The 17,929-nt window shown below is 55.5% G+C and overlaps 1 protein-coding gene and 1 long non-coding RNA gene across 2 annotated transcripts in view; one reads left to right on the forward strand and one right to left on the reverse strand.

Moving 5' to 3' along the window:
- Positions 1 to 486: 486 nt before the first annotated feature.
- LOC112836760 (uncharacterized) lies at positions 487 to 2,087 on the reverse strand. Its single transcript, XR_003211555.2, has 2 exons — positions 1,476 to 2,087; positions 487 to 698 (listed from the first exon to the last, which is right to left on the reverse strand). It is a non-coding gene; the product is annotated as an uncharacterized lncRNA (long non-coding RNA).
- Positions 2,088 to 2,377: 290 nt separating this feature from the next.
- The window catches only part of ANKMY1 (ankyrin repeat and MYND domain containing 1), a 36,393-nt gene continuing 20,841 nt past the window's right edge, over positions 2,378 to 17,929 (forward strand). Inside the window, 7 exon segments of the mRNA XM_073888837.1 lie at positions 2,378 to 2,513; positions 2,909 to 3,083; positions 5,779 to 5,965; positions 8,962 to 9,105; positions 14,164 to 14,636; positions 16,199 to 16,415; positions 16,621 to 16,785. Coding sequence (XP_073744938.1) covers positions 2,447 to 2,513; positions 2,909 to 3,083; positions 5,779 to 5,965; positions 8,962 to 9,105; positions 14,164 to 14,636; positions 16,199 to 16,415; positions 16,621 to 16,785 — 1,428 coding nt within the window. The 5' untranslated portion in view covers positions 2,378 to 2,446.

Consider the following 17,929-nt stretch of genomic DNA (forward strand, 5'->3'; position numbering starts at 1 on the left):
TTCTTCATATACCAGTATTTTTATTTTTCTTAATTTTTGGTTCATCACTCTTTTAAAAAAGTTAACATCGTTTAGGGGCTTCTGGGTGGCTCAGTGGGTTGTGTCTGCCTTCAGCTCAGGTCATGATCTCCAGGTCCTGCAGGTCCTGGAATCAAGCCCCGATTTGAGCTCCCTGCTCAGCGGAGAGTCTGCTTCTCCCTCTCCCTCTGCCACTCCCCCCTCCCTCCGCTTGTGCGTGTGCTCTCACAAATACATTCTTAAAAAAAAACCCCACATCATTTAATGTCCACATAGTTGCCACATAAGACTTATTCAGGTTTTTCTGATGGCCAGTGTCATTCAGGGACGTCTTTCCGGGATCCGTTTCAGTGAAAAGTAGCTATCTTGCAACCCTGTATGCAATGCTATTGCACTTTGTTTTATTCTAATAATAGTAAATGTTTTTTTTCTGATTCATCTGTAACAAAACATCACAAACTCGGTGGCTTAAAACAACAAGTTTATTTTTTCCTGTGTGTTTGGGGTCTCCAAATCTCCCTCTTCTTATCAGGACACTAGTCATTTAGTTTAAGGCACATCCTAATCCAGTATGACTTCTTGACTTGATTAGTTGCAAAGACCCTATTTCCATATAAGGTCGTTCACAGGTACCAAGGCTTAGGATTTAAACTTGATGTTTTGGGGGGATGCCATTCAACCTGCAACAGATGGTATGGTTTACCAAATTTGTAGGATGTCTTGAAGTTGACCATTTCTCTCTCTTTTTAAAGATTTTATTTGACAGAAAGAGAGCGAGAGAGGGAACACAAGCAGGGGGAGTGGGAGAGGAGAAGCAGGCTCCCTACTGAGCAGGGAGCCTGAGGAAGGGCTTGAACCCAGGACTCTGGGATCATGACCTGAGCCGAAGGCAGACGTTTAACTGACTGAGCCACCCAGGCGTCCCTCTTTCTCTTTTCATAGCAAAGGAATTTTATTTTATTTTTAAAGATTTTATTTATTTTAGAGACAGAGCAGGAGTGGGGGGAGGAGCAGAGGGAGAAGCAGACTCTGCACTGAGCAGAGCCCCATGTGGGGGACATGATGCCACCATCCTGAGATCATGACCTGAGCGGAAATCAAGAGTCAGACACTTAACCCACTGAGCCACCCAGGCGCCCCAAAAAGGAATTTTAAAGACAGTTTAGTTTGTGCTTATAATTCCCAAGCTGCAGTGGGAGGGAGCAGGGCAGAGAGATGGGACCTGAGGGGGAAGGATAAGAGGTAAAGAGAGAGGGGATCCAGGAACCCAGGTAGGTATGAAGGGAGGAGAGAGGTGAATTGGGAGATAGAGGGCTGGAGGAAGCACCCCAGAACCCTAGCCAGAATCTAGCCACTGGGGAAGGGACTGGGCATGGGCTTTGCGTATCCCTTTCCCCATGTTCTAAAGGGCAGCCTGGGCTGGGGACCCTGGACGCCGCGCCTGCAGAGAGCCCCACCTTTCTCAGAGGCTCCAGGGGCTTCAGCTGCGGAAAGCCCTTGAGCCGTCTCCCACCGCTGTGCCTCTGCGCCTCCTAGTCTGGTTTACTGCGCGCCTTCCCGTTTGGAGAGCTCCTGCGCATCCTCTGAAGCCCTATTCAGGACTCCCCCTCCGCAGTCTTCTCCAGTGACGCCTCGGTCCACACAGCTAATCCTTCTTGTCTCTGTGACTTGGAGCCCCTAGGTCGCCTTGTCCCCGCACCGGACCAGAAGCTTCGCTCCGTGCCTGCCACAAACTTGTACGGAACCGACAAAAACCGGCTTCGGAGTCCCGCAGAGCTCTTCAGATGTTGGCTCTTCGGCGTGTTGGCACGTGGCGGTGGACAAGTTAACCGCACTGTGCCTTGGTTTCCTCCGGTGTCTCACGGACACGGTCCCCGTGCGCTCTTCGCGGGGCCGTTGGCGCATTTAGCGCCTTGGCCCAGAGCGGGCTCCCCGTCCTCTGCTGGACGTGGACGTCGGTGTCCGCGGTGCAGACGGGCTGGCCGGGTCCCCGCGCCTCTCTCTGGCGGAGCTCAGACGGAAGGCCGGCACGCGCAGAGGCGTGGGGGGCTCGGCGCGGGCGCGCGCGCCGGGGGCCCCGTGAGGTCACAGAGGGGCGCCCCGCGTTCGGCCGAGGACGCCCGTGGGCGGGGCCGGGCGCGGGGATTGGCGGAGGCCCAGAGCCCAGCGGGCACGTGGGCGGCGGGTGGGTTGCCGGGGAAACCCGACGCTCTCGGCTCGGGGCGCTGCTCTGGGCTGCTCTGGGTTGGTCGCCGCCCTGGGCGGACCGGGAGCGGTGGGAGCCAGTTCTCTGAGCCTCGGTGCAGCCCTGCGGCAGGGGTGCGGCTGGGATCCCGGCGGGAGCGCGGGGAGCCGGGAAGGGGCGTGTCCCGGAGCTCTGCGGGGGCGGCGGGGGAGGCCTGTGCTGGGGACTCGACGCCCCCTGGGCATGGCCCTCCGTCCCCCCCCGGGCCGGGACAGGCAGGACATTTGGGGCCTGGCGGGCTTGAGAGGCTGTGAGTGTGAGGTCGGGTGAGGACCGTGTCCCCGCACTTGGCCGTCCAGCCCTCTCGGGCTGGCTTCAGAGGCCCGTGGGGGAGGGGGCGCCTACTGTTTGTGGCCCCTCTGGGGCCAGTAGCAGGCGTAATACTGAGCCCAACACAGGGCCCTGAGAGGTCGTGCGAGGGTGGCGCCAACCGCCCTTAACGTGGTTGCCGCCCCACTGGAGGGACGGGGACCTCCTCAGGGCGCCGGCCAAGGTTTCTCCGGAAGTTTTCAATAGGATAGGGGCGTCGACCAGGTTGGGGGGATGGGGCTTCGTTTCTCTGACGCGGATGGGGGGCTGCGGGCCTGTCCCTGGCGCCCGCCAGGAGCTCTGAGGGCTAATGTGGGTCCCTGGCTTTGCTTCCAGGTTCGAGGACAAGAGGCATGGAAAATAGTTATTCTTCAGCCTTCTATTATGAAATCCCAGATGTTGACATCTATGAAAATCAGCTGGTGGGGAGGGGCGGTGAGCCTGCTGCCCCCACCGAGGACCTGGGGACCCTGGAGAGCTCCAGGACAATGGATATGCTCTTTACCAAAAGGTGCGGGGTGGGGTGGGGGCTCCCACAGGGGGGGTCCCAGCCTGACCCTGGGGACCACTTAGCTGGGATCCAGCACTGGGGCAGGTGTTAAAAAACCGCTAAAACTTATTTTGCCCTTCAAAAGCTTGTCTCTGGAGAGACAGGAAAACCTCAACGTTGTATCAGCAACCACTGAGGAAAATTACAACACTGGGTAAGGAGGCCCCTGCTGGATCTCTGCACACACTCCTTCTGGCTCACCCACTCTGCCTTTCTGTGTCACCTTCTCGTGGCCTTAGGAACATCTGCCTTATGGAGTTCCCAAGTTGGTACAGCTTCTTCACAGTATGGTAACTGTGAGCGATGTAACACATCTCAGGTCTACTTTGGGCCAGGGGCTGCCCTTAGAGTCTTACCTTGGCATCTTGTGAAACCCAGCCTGTAATCCTATTGTATTTGTCCCCGTTATGGACTGAACTGTGTCTCCCTGGCTCTTCCCCACTCCCAGAATTCATGTTAAAGCCCTCACCCCCAGTGTCATGGTGACTTGCTTTCGTCAACAGAAGCTCGCACACGCTTCAGCCCCGGCTGTCCTGGCCTCTGTCCTAGTCACAGGAGGTCTGGAGGGCCCTCTGAGCGTGGGGTGCATTCCCAGCAGAGGGTGGGCCGGAGTCCCAGAAGCTCTGCCTCGGTCTGCAGCTGCTCCCGCTCCCACTGGCCCCTGCCTTTCTCCAGGCTCCAGCCCGAGACCCCTGGTTGCCAGGCCGCCTTGCTTTCCTCCGGCCAGCACACCCCTCCATGGATCATCCGTCCTCCATGCACCTGCACACCCAGCCCTGGAGATGGGGCTTTTGGGGAGGAGACTTAGATGAGGTGATGGGGCCCCATGATAAGATTCGTTCCCTTATAAGAAGAGGGAGAAGCTAAAGCTTTCTCTCTCGGCCATCTATGAACTAGGAAGCTGGCCTTCACTGGGAATGGAGTCTGCAGGCCCCCCGGTCTCAGGCTGCCAGCCTTCAGACTGTGAGAAATAAATGTGTGCGATCCAAGCCGCCCAGCCTGTGGGGCTTGGTAATAGTCTGAGCAGACTGACATAGCCCCTCTTTTACCGATGAAGAATGTCCTTGAGTCATAAGGGGTGTAGGGAAGGAACCTGTTTGGCAGCAGAACCAGGTGGTCAAGCCCTTGCTCACCTTGCCAGCTGACCATTTCCAGGGACCCCCCACAGCTGACTGGTGGTGTTAATGATGTTCTTGCTTGATCTTAAACTCATTTCCATTTATTTTTTTAAGAATTTCCATTTGTTCCTATTTGTTTAATTGAGGAAGTAGGATCTGTGCCATGCAGCCAAGTGGGAAGAGAAGTGGTGTGTGAGTTTGCTAGGGCTGCAACAGGCCACCACAGGCTGAGTGGCCTAAACAAGAGAAATGTATTGTCTATCAGTCTGGAGGCTGCAAGTCCAGGGTCAAGGTGTGGGCAGGGTGGTTTCTTTTGAGGGTGTGAGGGAGACTCTGCTCCAGGCCACTCTCCTTGGCTTGTAAATGGCTGTCTTCTCCCTGTGTCTACATGTCATCTTCTCTTCATGTGTTTCTTTGTGTCCATACTTCCCCTTGGCTGAAGGACGGTAGTCACATTGGACTGGGCCCACCCTAATGACCTCACTTTAACTTGGTCACCTCTGTGAAGATCCTGTTTCCAAGTACAGTCACATGGTGAGGTGCTAGGATTTGGGCTCCAATAGAGAATTGTGTGTGTGTTGGGGGGGTAAGGACACAACTCAACCCATAGCCACAGGTAAGCAAAGAAAAAACAAACCAAATCTGAGCCCCCAGATTTTATCATTGTTGCATGTGGGTGTCTATTTTTCCCGGCTTCTTTCTACAGATGCATCATAACACGGCAAATGGAGATTCTTGTGTTCTCAGGAGACTTTGTGTCCCTTCTTTGGGCAATGCTTTGTTAAGCCTCTGTGGCTCATAGCTGGCATGGGAGGGCTGGCTGGTGTAGGGGACCAAAGTCTGGAGGTTTCTGTGCTTTGAGCAGCCCAGCTAGACCGTCCACCTGACCGTGGCACAGGTCCGTAGACCAGAGACACCAAGATGCAGAGTCCCCAGGGTGCCCTTTCGACTTGAGAGGGAGGCAGAGAGGGGGGCCGTGTGTGTGATGGGGGGTAGGAGTAGGTCCCCTTTTAAGTTAGGATTTGTACTTTTAGATAGCAAGAGCAGAAAAGACGCGAACTCACCTTGATGCCCATTCTCTGCCCCTTGCTGTGCACCCACCCATCCCTGCAGCCTTCCATCTGTCTGTCTTACTGGTCAGCTTGCTGGTCCTCTTGGACCACAGCTCCTTCTCCTTCTTTAGACCATTCATTGGTCCATGCATGTCTCCCAAGTGTCCACTTCCTGCCGGGGCACTGTGGACTGGAAGAGGGCACAGGCTCGCCCCACAAACAGCTGGAGTGGGGCAACCATCTGCTTCCAGGTAGTAGAGCTGGTCGTGCCTCCAGAGCACTGGCAGCCATTCAGCCGTGTGAGACAGACACAGGTTGTGCACTTGGGCCATTACTGCAGCCCCGTGCCTCAGTTTCCCTCTGCAGAATGGGGGTAGCAACAGCGTCTGCCCTGGGGGGGGGTGGGAGGAAGGACTGAGGTGGCGTGTGGTTCTCTCAGGCCTGTGCCGGCGTGGGTCCTCCTTCCCCTGCTCTTCACCTTCCTAGGGACATCCCAGAGGCCCTGGAGGAGGAAGAGGAGTCCGAGGGTCCCCCCGGGGGGCAGGACCTGAAAGAGGCCTACATCCAGCTGATCCAAGGCGTGCAGGAGTGGCAGGATGGCTGTGTGTACCGAGGGGACTTCGGGCTGGACATGAAGCTGGGGCATGGTGAATTCTCTTGGCCCACGGGAGAGGTAACCAGCTCCCACTGCTCCTTCCCTCCTGGCCAGTCTCAGCCAGCCACCGCTCTCTCCTCTTCTTTTTCTTTTTCTTTTTTTTTTTTAAGAGAGGGAGCGAGGGAGCGGGGTGGTGGGCAGAGGGAGAGGGAGGGAGAGAGAGTCTTACGCAGGCTCCGTTCCCAGCTCAGAGCCTGACATGGGGTTGCATCTCATGACCCTGAGACCTGGGCTGAGATCAAGAGTCAGACACTCAACCGCCTCAGCGCCCAGGCGGCCCTGGCCTCTCCTCTCGTAAGAGGGACGTGAGGTGAACGTGCAGACCACCGGCCGGGAAGGGTGCAGGCTAATGTCTTTCCCACATGAGAAATGTCTGGAGAGAAACATTCTCACAGACTTCCAGGGTCATGCCTGCGGTTGGCCTGGGTGTCCCCAGGTCGAAGCTTGGGAAGTATTACTGAAGATAAATTCTTATTCTGGGCGACTGTTTTAAAATCACAAATTACTGTATCAAGTTGTATTTATGTTGGTGAAATGGCTTTGTATTTAAGATTAAGCAGAAGGAAAGGATCTTTTTAACAATCAAGCGAAAGCACGCTCTAGAACCCACACAGTAGGGCATGTCCGGGACCCCAGGGGAGACCCTAGCGGACTGGCTGCCGAAGCTGCTCCCCCGGGGGCCTCTGGGAGGGTGGGGCAGCCACGGCCTCAGGCAGCACCATGACCGGCACCCAAGCTGTGGCTGCCTGTTCTTCCGGCGGGGAGATTTTCAGAGCATGGGTATGAGTGTGACATGGGAAGATGTCCCGGTAGGGGACTTTGATTCAGTAGCTCCAAGGGCAGTGGACTGGTGGGGCCCTGGTTCAGGCCCGGTCCTTCGCTAGGAATGCACCCCACGCTCAGAGGGCCCTCCAGACCTCCTGTGACCAGGACAGAGGCCAGGACAGCCGGGGCTGAAGCGTGCGCGGAGCTTCTGTTGACGAATGCTAGTCACTGTGACGTCAGTGATCAAGCACGGACCCCTGTGGGTTGTTTATTGTCTTAGTTCTCAGCTAGGTTCTCTCTTTTTCCCAACACTGTAGTGTCCCACAGCCCCGTTCATGGCTTTTGGGAGGTTTGGGTGACCTGCCCTGCAGAGCCCAGGTTCTCCCCGTGAAGGGAGACCACAGTTGGGCGGGGGTATTGTGATGGAGCCACGGCTTCATTATTGCCTGGCAGGGACCTCAGGTCCGCTGAGCAGACGCTCATCCAGCTCACGAACTGGAGAGGCCAGGGGACAGGAGGGCATGCCACTCACGAGCAGTGACCTTAAACTCGTTAACTGTGTTCAAAGGACCAGACCAAGCATGTCAGCTCCGGCTGGTGAGATGAGGCTCCCGGTCTGGGAGGGCCAGGGAGGGATGGAGCCCATGATGGACAGGGTCCCTCCGGTGCTTTCTCCCAGGGAGTGGACAGAAATCCACATGCATACACACCCAAGTGACCAGAGGGTTAAATATCCCCCCTGCAGTGCTACACAATTTGCCAGTTAACATTTTTTTTTTAAGTTTGGTGGACTCTGATTTGCTCTACAAAACCATGTTAATTAGATGGGTGTTGGCGGAAGATGGGCAGCCCCAGCCCAGTGCCTCTCTGCTCAGTGAGTGTCTTTGTGCTGGACAGGCTCCTCAGAACTGTAACTGAGCCTACGTTCAACCCAGGTGAGACTGAAAAGGGCCTTTGTTGGCTCTTGGAACTGAAAAGTCCATCACTGGGGGTCATGTGGCCCTAGGCTTGGCTGGATCCAGGGATTCCAATGACCCTGTTGGGCCCCTCTCTCCCTATCTCCATGTGGGGGGTCCAGACTGACCCTCCGCCATCTGGCAAGCCCACGGGAGCTGCATCACATGCTCCTGGAAGAGAGGACAGGCCCTAGCAGGACACTAGTCTGGCTTGGGCAGGGGTCCTGTGGCCAAGTCCAAGTCAGGGCTGGGGCTCGGGGTCAGGAGTCCTCAGGTTGGCCAGGCTTGGTACCATGTGCCTGGGGGCTGAGGTCAGGCCACCGCCAACCCCCCAGGGAGTCCTCTCCATCACCAGAGGAAAGAGAAGGGACACTAAGCAGGCAGCAGGCAGCATCCATTCCTCCAGAGTGGTCTGTGAGCATTGCGGGACCCGGCCTGCTCCTGGTGTGGAAAGAGGCTGTCAGCCATGCCCCAGGGTCCGGACTGGCTGTTGGAAAGTGCTCGGAATGGGCATCACATTCTTTTTTCCTCCTGAGGCCCCAGTAGAGGGGCAGACTCGGACAGACCCGCCCCTAACATCGGTGGGGCTTGGGACAAGAGCAGACATAGGCCTGCATCCATGGCTCAGTGTGGAGGCGTTTTATTTTTTTTTTTATTTTTTTTTTAAAGATTTTATTTATTTATTTGGGAGAGATATTTGAGAGAGAGAGAGAATGAGAGATAGAAAGCACGAGAAGGAAGAGGGTCAGAGGGAGAAGCAGACTCCCTGCTGAGCAGGGAGCCCGATGCGGGACTCGATCCCGGGACTCCAGGATCATGGCCTGAGCCGAAGGCAGTCGCTTAACCAACTGAGCCACCCAGGCGCCCTGTGGAGGCGTTTTAAATCAAAGCCACACCAGTGCTCCCCACCAGGGTCCACAGCCTGCCCCTGGGGCCACGCAGGGGAGCCCGAGGCTGGTGCCCCCTCCCCTGCCTAGACCAGCCTGCAGCCTGTGAACCCAGGCAGGATGGAGCTGAGCCCGGGTCAGAGCTCCTGAGTGGAGCCCGCTCCCACCCAAACCCGGTCATGGCTGTAGCAACACCTGTCCAAATGCCCCTGCCTGAGCTAGGGCAGGCGAGGGCGAGCGCGGCCACTGGGGCGCGGACCGCCTGGCACCTGCTCTGCGGCACGTAGGTGACCATCTCTAACAGACAGCATGCACCCAGCTTGAAGGGGGCCTGTGGCCAGAGTGGCTCTGGAAGGCGGGGAGGAGCGGCTTCTCAGGCGCGTCCGGCTCGGGGCTCTCTTCACAGTCTTACCGCGGGCAGTTTTACCGTGACCACCGCCACGGGCTGGGCACCTACCTGTGGCCCGATGGTTCCAGCTTCACCGGCATGTTTTACCTGAGCTACCGAGAAGGCTACGGCACCATGTACCAGAAGACCAGGCTCTTCCAGGTGAGGGGCAAGCAGCCCAGTGTGCGGGGGTGGGGGGGGTGGGGCCGCCCTGTGTGCAGGGTTGGGGCGGACGTGCCCCGTGTGCAGGGGAGAGGTGGGGCCGCCCTTTGTGTAGCGGAGGGGCGGGGCCGTCCTTTGTGCAAGGGAGGGGCGGATGTTCCCCGTGTGCAGGGGGGAGGTGGGGCCACCTAGTGTGCAGGGGAGCGGCGGATGTGCCTCTTATGCAGAGGAGAGGTGGGGTCCTGTGTGTTCAGGCCACTGGATAAAAGGATATTTAGGTTCTGGGGAATTTTATTTGTGCAACAAGTGGTAGCTTTCTTATTTTTGGAGATTAAAACAGTACCAGTAATAAAATACAATAATAAGGCTCATGAGAAGAAGAACATGAGTGAGAAGACAGGCCTCTTCCGGATCCATTTTCCAGAATAGGTCTGGGTATCAGCGCGCTGTGTGTCCTTTAGAGTCAACTGTAAATGCACCATAAATGTTTAGTTTTTTTATACATAAACTGGGTCATTCCACATATAGTGTCTTGAAATTTGCAGATAAGATACATTTCCTCCTTCTATTTCCTCACAGTAAACCCCACCCACTTTAGTATATATACAGTTTCGCAAGCCTAGAGCTGTGTGAACACACTGGACCGTTCCATCCCCCGATGTTACCCGTGACCCTTTGGGACCGGTCTCTCCTCTCACCCCAGCTCTTGGCCCGTCCTTTGGCCTCTAATTTACCTTGGCAAGAATGTCCTGTTAACAAAATACAATATGTAGACCTTTCACTTAGCAAAATGCGTTGGAGATCCACCTGCGTTGTAGTGAGCCGGTAGGTCCTTCCTTAGTGCTGAGCGCTTGGGCAGCACCCGGCTCCTGCACAGTTGTCCCAGCTGTTGGCTAGTTTCCAGCTTTGGGTGGTTATGAATCAAGCTGCTATAAACCTTTATATATGGTGTCTTGTGCACATGTGTGCGTTCGTGAGCACGCGCAAACCCCCCAAGGCCCTGAGGCTCATTGTCCAGCCCCTCCCTCTGCCAGCCCCCAGTGACCCTGCTCTGCTCGTTAGCACAGGTCTTCCTTTCCTGTCATTTCAGGTCCTTGGGACCCTGCCGCGGGGGGCACTTCCTGTGTGAATTCTCTGGTGTAGGGCATGATTCTTTGGAGATTCAGACGTATTTGCATATGTCAGCGATTCGTTTCTTTTACTGGGAGGCAGTATTCCATTGCGTGGATATGATACACGGTTTTGATTTGATCTTTCCAGTTTTTGGTTATTACGAATGAAGCTGCTAAGAACATTTGATTACAAGTCCTCACGTGCATGTATGTCTATTTTTGCGTTTGGATAAATACCTGGGAGGGGACTGCTGGTCATATGTTAAGTGTATGATGAATTTTATAGGACACCTCCAAGTGGTTTTCCAAAGTGGCTGTGCCTGTTCCGTTTCAGCTCATCACGTGTGAACGTTGTCCTTGCTCCACATCTCTGTCAGTGCTTGGCTTTGTCTGCTGTTTTCATTTTAGCCACTCTTAGGCTTATCAATATTTCTTTCCTAGTTCTTGCTTTTTTTTATATCCTAGTTACAAAATCTTTGCTTAACCCCAGGTGACCAAGATTTCTGTCTGTGTTCTCGTCTACGTGTTATGGTGTTAGCACTGACGTTTAGGTCCGCGATCTGTTTTGAGTTCACTTTTGCATTTCACGTGAAGCGGGGGTCAGCCCTCCTCCCGTCCCGTCTGACCCGTGGGTGTCCAGCTGGCCCCCTGCCGTCGGTTGAGAAGGCTGTCCTCTCTCCACTGCTGGCCTTTGCATCTTTGTCAAAAACCACATGTGGAGACACATGTCTGGTTGTCTTTCTTCCCGTGATGTCAGGATTGGCCAGTGGGGGCCGGGGTCTGCTGTCCTATCCCATCTGTTACGATGGCGGTCTCGTCTTAACTTCTCCTGATTTTGGAGAATACCGATGACCGTTATTTCATGGGAGGGTGTAAGACAGTGACCTTCTAAATCTATGATTCCTCCTCCATTTGTTAACTGGAATTATTTTCTAAAGATTTTATTTATTTATTTGACAGAGAGATAGACAGAAGTGCACAAGCAGAGGGAATGGCAGAGGGAGAGGGAGAAGCAGGCTCTGCACTGAGCAGGGAGCCCGATGCGGGACTCGATCGCAGGACCCGGGGATCATGACCTGAGCCGAAGGCAGCCGCTGAACCGACTGAGCCACCCAGGCGCCCATGTGAACTAGAATTCTTTTATCTGCAAGATAAAAGCTGTTTGGTTACTTGGAGGTAGTTTAATGGGAAAAGCAAAATGACACTTGATCGTTTCCCTTTCTTTGCTGGTTGTCAGAGTCGGAAGGTGATCACTGTCTAACATTCTTCAGTGGTGGTCAGTGGAGCTTAGTGAGGTTTTTCCATATCTTTGTGAACTCATGGATTTTAATATACTTGGTTTATCTGTACATTGCAGTCGTTAAGCTTTTCGATGCCCAGTTGGCACTGTTTGGTCAGGGGAGCCTTTTTCATTTGGCTCTTGCAATTGACACAACTCCAGCTTTGGTGGCTGTCTTGCCTTTTGCGATGAGGAGTTGTCCCCAGTTCATCCATACACTTCCTGCTCTGGACTCAGAGTTGACTTTACCTGGCAGGCCTGGTTCCACAGTGGGAAATGGTGTTTGGAGACCACAGTTTCGGTGCTTATTACTACTGTGTTGGCTTGGTTTTTATATTTAGTATTTTTAGTAGCAGATCTAGATAATATATATTTTCTAAATGAGAAAATTTACCACCGGTTCATACTGATGTCTCCAAATCCAGTTTAGGAATACAGAGTTTTTACTCAACAGCCATGGTATTGTATTTGCATATCTTTCCTCTTAGTCTTAAAAATCCTCATTTCTAACCATTAACAACATTTCTACCTATTTTACCTCATAAAATATGTATGACAGTTTCAGAATAATAACATAGCATTGGGACCCCACGACTCCTGAAAGCAACTCAGAGCTCCTTTGCCTCCCTTTTGTTCCTGGGGCTGACCCCACAGGCATGTTGAGTCCAGTCATGGGACATAATTCCTCTCTGTGCAGTTAATCCACCACCTGGGAGTAGAGCTGCACTCACTCGCTTTGCTTTTGTTTTTTAAGGATTAGATTTTTTAAATCTTGCCTTAATTTTGTTTTAAACTTATGTAAAAGACTGATATTTTTCTCAAGGCAGATCTAGCAAACAGGGTCCACCCAGAGGAGTCCAGCGTCCGTCCCTTCTCTTCTCTCTGGCATCCTGTCCTGTCAGTGGTGACTGCTTCTACAGCTTTATCTTTGCAGGTGTAACCATGAGCCCGTGCGCCTGCCAGCTCCTCCCTGCTTAGACGCCAGGGCCTGCGCTTTTCGCGCTTTCGACGGTTGCCTGCAATTTCCCATCATCCGGGCATCTCGTGTCCTTACAGCTGGTTGGGAAGGGTTGACCACATGGGAGCTTTTCTCCAGGCTTTGTTGTGCCAAAGGGCATGGCGGTGACGGTCTTGCTCATCAATCATTCCGTGCTTTTGTTGGTGATCTCTGGGATATATTCATTCCTAGGAGGGCATTGTTTGGTCACAAAGTAAATGTGTGTCAGAGACAAACACTGGGACATGTTGCATCCTGCAGACATAACCATTATTAGGATTACATTTTATTAGTATGATTATAGTTTGCTGTTATACATACTGTCGTGAACATAGGTGTGACCATAGCTTTGATGACGTTGGGATTATTTCCTTATGATGGATTCCTGGAAGGGGAGCTCTTGGGTCAGCTCTTGGGGTACAAACGCCTTTGGACTCCTCATAGGTCTGCAGCAGCTGCTTTTCCGACTGCCCGCCTCCCTGCACCCCCTTTCTTTGCCCTGTCCCCAGTCTTTTCCCCGCCCACCGATCTTGTGGCTCCATCCTCCTGGGTGACAGGAGCTTCCAGGTTGAATGTGCCCCGCCCCACCAAGCCACTTTCACAGACTGCGGTGGCACGTCGTGCCCCGTGCAGCTTCTTCCCGAAGTACCTCTGCCCCCCTCCCCCCACCTCCTGCACAGTGACGTCATCCTCAGCGCATTTTCTTTTCATTTCTTTAGCCTGTTGTAGCCTGTGAGCTTCTTGTGGGCGGGGCCATGCAGCTCAGAGCCTTACATCCCAAGTGCCCAGCCGCGGGGCTTGCAGCCAGAGAGCCCTGACTCAGCAGCCCTGGCCCGGTTCACAGATGAGGGCACAGCTCCCAGGAGTGAACCGAATGCCCCCGCTGTGTCAGGCCTCCGCAACATCGCCCAGGCTGTTTCCTCGGCCATCCCGGTGACCTCCGGGCGTCCTTCAGTGCCAGCGCAGGGAGCATGCAGCTCTCCTGGGAAGTGGGGCCTCTCTCTGAGCTCCCGGTGCCGGAGCCCTTCTCCCAGTTCCCTTGGGTGGGGAGGGGCGGCATTGCCTTTCATTTGAGGCCCTCCTGGCCCTTCCCTCTGCACCCATGCTCCACGCAGCACAGACACCGTTCCACCCAGTGGGAGCACCCAGAGAGGTCCAGGAATCACTGCACTCTGCTGGGTTGCTGGAAGGGAGCATTAGCTCCACCTCCTCCACCCCCTCCCTTCCTCCCCATCCTCCCCCTCCTCCTCCTGCCTCCTCAGTTCATGCGTGCTGGGGTCTCTGTGACCCAGTGCCCAGCATCTCCGACCCCCATGCTGCTGGGGTGCCTGGGCTAGGCCCCTAGTGCTGCAAGGGGTTCCCTGAAATGAGCCCACATGTGGTATCCCCGACACGCTCCACCCTGAGACCCCCGGGCGTGTCCCCACTTTCCCAGTAAGGCCACCCCTGACCACCCCAGGCCCGTAGCACCTTTCTCTACCCATGTGTTCCATATTTACACATTTGCTTTTGGCCCCTGGGCCTGGTGCACACTAAGCCTCTGCAAATATTTGTTGAATGAATGAATACATTTCTTGGGAAGGTTTAGTTTTTTGATTTTGAGAAACCAGTTGCAGAGCAGACGGCCCTGCTGAATTCTCTCTTTTGCCCTAGTGAACTTTGTTTTGCAGGGGCTGTACAAAGCCAACGAGCGGTTTGGGCCAGGCATTGAGACCCACCCCGACGGCAGCCAGGACGTCGGGCTGTGGTTTCGGGAGCACCTCATCAAGCTGTGCACAGAGGTCCCCAGCAGCTTCTCCATACATGACTACCCCGAGTACTCGGGCTTCCTCACGCACTCTCCTGCTAGAATCAGCCTCTTGGGCGAGGAGAAAATGGAGTGGGACCTGCATGAGGAACGGGACCCCTTTTTCTATGACTATAAGCGGTTTCTTCTGAATGATGACCTAACTCTGCCTCCAGAAATGTACATTTACTCAACCGACAACAGCCACCTGCCCATGACCTGCTCTTTCCGCAAAGAATTAGATGCCCTGATCTTCCTTAATGATATCCCTCCATTTGTTGAGGACGGTGAACCCTGGTTTATAAAAAATGAGACCCCTTTGATGGTCAAAATCCAGAAGCAAGCTTACAAGTACAGGTGAGTCGTCACATGGTTCTTTCTCACCTCAGCGCCTGGCAGGCCTGCTCCTCCCGCCGCTGACAGGCTTGCACTCAGTGCTGGGCCCCTGGAGGCCTCCGGCGCCTGGCTGGGTAACTTGCAGGGTTATTTGTCAGGTTAAAGCGAGTGTGCTTCTGTTTGACTGAGGCAGCCCAGCGATGGAGGCGGAGGGAAAGCCATGCCGGGCCTGTGAGCAGGGACATGTCCCCGGGTTGCGAGGAGAGGGGTGGGCCAGGCAGGTGCGGGGGCCATCGATGTTGGCACAGGGTATTGGGACGCTGGATCCTGCTCACCTGGTCTTGGGGGAAGGAGTTGTCAGGGGGTTGCTTGGTGAGCATGGAGCCAGGGTAGGCCCGAGAAGAGTGTAGAGCCTCGCGAGGGGCTGTGGAATAGGGTCAACGCCTGAGTTGATGGGGCTGAGTTCAAATCCTGGTTCTGGGACCCTGTGTGTGTTTTCTCTGTACCGGTTGGAGCCTGCGCCCCAGCCTCTGCAGGTCATGTCTGTGACTAGGTGTCCAGTAGGCTGGGTATCTACGCGAGGTCCACACAAGCAGAAGGGCCTGCTGTTACCCTGATGTATGAGTACGGATCTGAGCCGAGAGCCAAGGGTGGGAGAGCAGGGTAGGAGTAGGCTGGGGGCTGGCGGCCGGCGGAGCCTCTGGCTGGGAAAGATGAAGTGCTCCGTTGGTCTCCAAAGACACCCTTCCTCCCCACCCCAGCCCTGGAAAAGTTAGCAGCTACCTGATGAAAACTGGTATTTTAAGTTAAAATTTTCAAGAATATTTTCATTTGTTTACTGAACTTTGTCCTCTGAAATCACTGAACTGTTTTAGAGTTTATGTTTGGTAAGCACAAGTGGCTGGCTACTGTTGCATTCATGCATCCCCCCACCTAATTTCTCCACCCCTCCCTCCCTCCCTCCCTCCCTCCGTCTACCCACCCACCCCTCCACCCATCCACCTAGCCATCTGTCTGTCCATCCATCATGCAGACGTCAGCTGAACCAGTAGTTGTTGATAACTGTTGGGCACAGAAGGTGCCATAAATCCATAGATTCTTGACTGTGGAGGAGGTTATGTGTACACAGGAGGCTTAAGTGTGTGCTGGTGAACGGGCCATGGGACTTGCATGTTATCTACTCAAACAGTGAATGAGCAGAGGTGGGGTATGAGTGCTTGGTGCTGAGTGCCAGGCCCATGTGTGTGCCTGGCCTCCTTCCCGCCCGGGGCCCCTCCTATGAGAGCCCCTTTCCCAGCACACATGAAGGGACCGATGAATCAGGGATGTGCAGGGCCCACGATGAGCCTGAGCATCTGCACCTGAGGGCCGCGAGTCACACCACAGTGCTGCATCCATGCTAACTGTGACTGCTCAGTGGTGCGGCCCCCAGGGCTCAGGGTGCCTGAGGAGTGGACTGTAAGGGGAGGAAGAGGGCCTGGGGCAGGGCCGGGTGAGGAATGAAGAGAAGGGGTAGGGGAAAGAGGGTCCTGAGTGGGGGTCCTGAGCTGGCCTAACACCACTGAGGCCCACTGTGTTGCCAGGAACAAGAAGGCCCACAGCAGCTGGAACATGGGTGCCATCCTGGAGGGGGACCGGAGAAGCTTTGCGTGTAGTGGGCCCAAGGAGCGGCTTGCCAAGGACATGATCCTGAGGGCTGGGGAAGGGGACTACGACTGGATCTACGGGATCCTCAGGGATGACCTTGCCAGCGCCAATGTGGCCGATGCCAAGGGCTACACTGTGCTCGCCGCGGCTGCCGTAAGTCCCCATGCGGGGTGCCCCCGGCACGGTGGATCCGTGACGGTCTGGGGTCCTCTCCCCTCTGCGGGGCTGCTGTCCTCCCAGCCATAAGTGGGGTGCATAGGGTCAGATGGCAGAGAGGCTGGGGCGTGTTGATCTTCCCACACTGCTGTCTCTGAGTCAGGTACCTGCTGTCCTCACGAGGCTGGCTTCTTCCCCCCAGGTTCATTGTCACAACGACATTATCAACCTTCTGCTGGACCACGGGGCCGATGTGAACAAGTACACAGACGAGGGCCTCACGGCACTCAGCATGTGCTTCCTACTCTACTACCCGTCCAGGTGCTTCAAGCCCAACATCGCTGAGCGGACGGCACCCAAGCCCCAGGTCAGCCCCTCGACCCTGCAGCCCGGCCTGGCGTCTGTAGCACCCTGTACCCTACCCCCTGTCCATCTCTCCTGGCCGCGGTCTCCGGTCTCCCTGTCTATGTGCAGATCGGCTTTAGCTGGGGTGAAGGGACACTACGGCCCGTGGGCAGGGAGTGGGAGGCAGGGACGGAGCCAGCATGACCGCTCAGCGTCCTGAGCTCTTGCCACAACGCCAAGGGCTATGTGTCTTATCCGAGCCACATGCACAGCAGTCGGCCCAAGACCCCTCCTGTGGGTCCCAGGGAACGAGACTCAGAGGGAGGGAGGGAAGGCTGGTGATTCAGGAGTGAGGCACCCCTTTGCCCGTTGTGAATAGAGCTGCCCGGAAGTCCCCGGTCAAGCGTTAGCGTGAACTCCTGCTTGGGGTTGTTTGGGATGCACCCCCAGCCATGGGATCGCAGGATCACCTGGTGGTCCGGCGTTTCATCCGTCCGGGAGCTTCTGAGCCCTGCCGCCGCTGCAGGGGCGCCCCTGTATGCCTCCATTCCAGTGCAGGCTCGGGGCCTCACAGCTGGCTGGGCAGCGCCCGAGGGCCCGCTCTCTGCAGTGCAGGGCGACCTCCGTGGCCTGTCTCCTGAGTGCCGGCCACAGGGGCCGTGTCTGCACACCCCTCGGGGAACCCTGGACCCTAACTGTCAGCCCTGTGAGGCCAGCCCAGCCTGGGACTGACCTCCGCCCAGCAAGCCTTCCGTGGGGGCTGCAGCTTTCTGTCCTCGTGGTCAGGGCCCCTCCTGGGCAGGTGAGGGAATGGTGCTGGAAAAAGTCCCCTTGCTGGGACTCTTGTCTCACCTTAACCCTGTCTCCTGAATTTCTTCTTTGAGAAGAGGCGGGCAGAGTTCCTCAGTTACCAAGACACGGCCCTGCCCCTGCTTCTCCAGGGCAGGCCTCGGTTCCCTGCCTTCAGTTCCCTTCAGAGCCCGGGTCCTTGCTGCCCTGGGTGGGTCTTGTGTGCAGGCGGCAGGGAGAGGTCTCCGGGGAGGCGGGAGCTGAGGAGCCCGCAGGAAGTCGAAGGTGGGGGGGGTTTGAGAACCAGCTGTAAGGTCCCTTTGCTTTTATGGCACCATTCATTTGTATCTGGTTTGTGAGTACACGTTCCTTCTAGC

The sequence above is a fragment of the Callorhinus ursinus genome, unplaced genomic scaffold (assembly GCF_003265705.2).
Source record: "Callorhinus ursinus isolate GAN/ISIS: 27379988/994484 unplaced genomic scaffold, GSC_fseal_2.0 scaffold96, whole genome shotgun sequence".
NCBI classification, from domain to species: domain Eukaryota; kingdom Metazoa; phylum Chordata; class Mammalia; order Carnivora; family Otariidae; genus Callorhinus; species Callorhinus ursinus.